Below are 2,983 nucleotides of genomic sequence, written 5' to 3'. Positions count from 1 at the left end.
TAATGTGTTCACATCATTCCAAATTCAAGAAGTATAAAAGAATATGCAGTGAAAAGTCCCCCTCCATTAGCACCCACTTTGGCCCTTGCCATCCAGAGCTCCTTCCTGCAGTCAGCCATTGTTATCAGTTCTTTGTGTATCCTTCTAGAGATATTTTATGCCTGTGCAAGCAATCATGTGTATATATTTTTTCCCTCTTTATTCAAAGTGGTGGTGTATAGATATGGTGTTCTACACTTTGCTTTTTTTTACTTATGTTGGGGATCACAGAAACATAAAAACTTTTTAAAAAGAAGACTTGCTTGGTCCTCAGGTGAGCTGGACCCAGAAAGAATGGGCTCAGGTATTCAGTATGGAGATGCAGCCTTGAGACAGCTGAGGTCACCACGGCGTGCACAAGCCCCAAATGCTCAGGAGTGTGGTTGTTAGAAGCCGCAGGAGAGCACTCAGGTGGGTATGGACGTATCACTGCCCTAAGTCCCTAGCATGCTTAACTGCAGAGGCTCATTACTGCTTTTCACGGCTGCAATATGGAAAGGAGAGTTAAAGCTAGATGTTCTGATTGGTAGAATTTATGCTCTGTAGGAAATTCTCGTGCTCTGGCTTAGAAAGAAGGGAAGGGCAAGCAGCCATTGTCAGGAGTGGTTGAGATGCTCTTCTCCCTTATGTTATTAAGAAGACTTTCTCGGATTAATGGAGTTCTAAATGAATGTGCCTTTTGCTAAAATAGAAGGCTCATTTTTAAAACTGGCAAATGTGTTCATTTAACTTTTTAAAGCTTCCTCCTTTTTCCCATTGACCACAGTGGACTTTTTATTTATAGTCAACATCATCTAATAGGTACAGGCAAGTATTAACACAAGATGAAGTATTCACTACTTCTCTTTTAGGCTTTAAGTTATATTTATTTTTACATTTATAATTATGTGGATTTCTAAATCGCTCTTAACTATTTTTTAGGTGTTCATCAGTGGTATCTGAGACACAGTCGTTGGAGCTTGAAGAATCTGAAGTTTTTTACCACCATCTTTTTCTACTTTATACAAAAGTAGATCTTTGTGGGGGAAAAAAGAATTTGGGGAGTTCTGCAGGCTAGTGGAAGTGGCACAGCAAATCATATAATAAATCTAATCCAATGGGCAACACCACTAGATGTATACATGTATGTAAAAATTTTCTGTTCCATATCTTCCCTTTCACCTTTAGTTTAAAACATGGTATGTACTGTATATATGGGGTCTAGCCCAATACGTCTCTACAGCATGGTATCTGATGTATGATATGATAAAACGTTGCACTAAATGCAGTTTAATATTTTATTTTTTTTAATCATGTGAACTAAAATTTGTTAATCGTAAGGTGTGCTTTTCTCATGTCGGTTATGTTGCACAATTGGTTATATTTATGACCTGATATTCAAAGACTCTGGCATTGATAGCCAGTGCGTCTCTTATTTAATTCAGTTTACCACATTCTACACGGTGTTTACGTGATCCACACTTGAAATTCTAGATCAGTAGTCACTCACTAGCATACAAAATAAAATGGAAGATGGAGATTTCCATGAACTTTACACTGTCCGGCTCTCTGTTGATTTTAAAGCATCGTTGTCCAGGCCAATTCAGGAAGTCTATCTGGAGGACCTGTTTTGCTTTAGGCTGTGGGATCAGCACTAAGGATTCCAGCCTTTAACCAAACCTACGAGGCAACTAATTCTACTCTCAGCGATTGATAAAATGTGACAGACCATGTAAGCTGGCCCCTCATCTGTTTCCAGTTTGCTGATCTATCTGGTCTCCCTGCTGGAAATCACATTGTTTGTACTATGCTTTTTCTGGAATTCAGTATAATGGCATCACTGCCTGTTTTTCAAATCTTTCATTTAATGTTCATTTTAAGGAAGCCCACTAAATCTAGTTACTCTTAAAAGGATACCACTCATTAAGAAATTTCTTTATAGCTTTTGCTGGATACTTATTAAATGCCTTACTACAGTTAACAAGTTGACATGTTTTTAGTTCACATAAGGTATATTGGGTATACTGAAGTATACATTGTATTACAAAGACTTGTTCTTATATTTTAAAATGTCAATGCAAAAAATATATAATGGAACCTTTCTTTAAAGTTGAAATACAGCAGTATTATTTAAGTCTGAAAGGTTAGAAAGCTTTCTTCACCTTACATATGTTCTTCCACTGTGACTTTTTAGCTGCAGACTGCTAAGTTTAATTAACTTTTAGTTAAAAGATGCCTACTGTTTTTATTTTAATCAACAGAGCACAGAGACACATACATACTCTGGGAAGTGACTTGGATAAAAATATCAGTATGTATCTGCTTTTAGATATTTTAAGTTTTGCTTTTTTTTATGCCTTGAATATTTTATTTTGGAAAGTCAGAATCAGAAGCAAATTCTCAAACTGAACTACTTCTTAGATCTCACTATAAGAATGTTTTATTCAATGTCTCATTATGATAGATTTGCAAGCTGCTCATTTTGGAACAGCTTTTTGCATGGGATAGGAGCATGCCCATTCTAACACATCAGTTTATTCGAAAGCAAGAATTTTAAAAATAAGGTAAATGTAAAGATGTTTTATAAATGATCCTGTTAATTAAACCACAGATACCATATGTCATTCCACACCTTTGTCCAATAAAAGTTTCTGGAGAACCAAACCATGGTGGTTCTTAATAAGGCTTTGCCTTTAGGAAAAATGAAGAGGGGAGATAATTTAGTATTCGTCAGTCTCGTAACAAATATTATGGTACATTCCCCACAACTTACTAAGTTTTCAGGAAGCTCTTAATTTAGATTTCCAGAAAAGTAAATTTTTCAGTCTTCCTAGAAGAAGAATATGAAGAGCATTTAGATTTAAGATTGTAATTTATTCTTTTATAAGCCAACATTTAAGTGAAAATGAGAACATCACAATTTGGGAATCTGTAATGGTTTCATTAAAAACATTACTTGTGGGCC

At 35.7% G+C, this 2,983-nt stretch overlaps 1 protein-coding gene across 1 annotated transcript in view; it reads left to right on the top strand.

Moving 5' to 3' along the window:
• RAB4A (RAB4A, member RAS oncogene family) overlaps nt 1-2,682 on the top strand; it is a 34,893-nt gene extending 32,211 nt beyond the window's left edge. The window contains exons 7-8 of the mRNA XM_012660350.1: nt 314-450; nt 961-2,682. Coding sequence (XP_012515804.1) covers nt 314-429 — 116 coding nt within the window. The 3' untranslated portion in view covers nt 430-450; nt 961-2,682. The remainder of the gene's footprint in view (nt 1-313; nt 451-960) is intronic.
• The last annotated feature ends 301 nt before the right edge of the window (nt 2,683-2,983 follow it).

Source organism: Propithecus coquereli, unplaced genomic scaffold (assembly GCF_000956105.1).
Source record: "Propithecus coquereli isolate 6110/MARCELLA unplaced genomic scaffold, Pcoq_1.0 Scaffold66, whole genome shotgun sequence".
Taxonomy (NCBI): Eukaryota; Metazoa; Chordata; class Mammalia; order Primates; family Indriidae; genus Propithecus; species Propithecus coquereli.
Note: the sequence above shows the minus strand (reverse complement) of the source record. Positions and strands in the feature narration are given on the sequence as shown.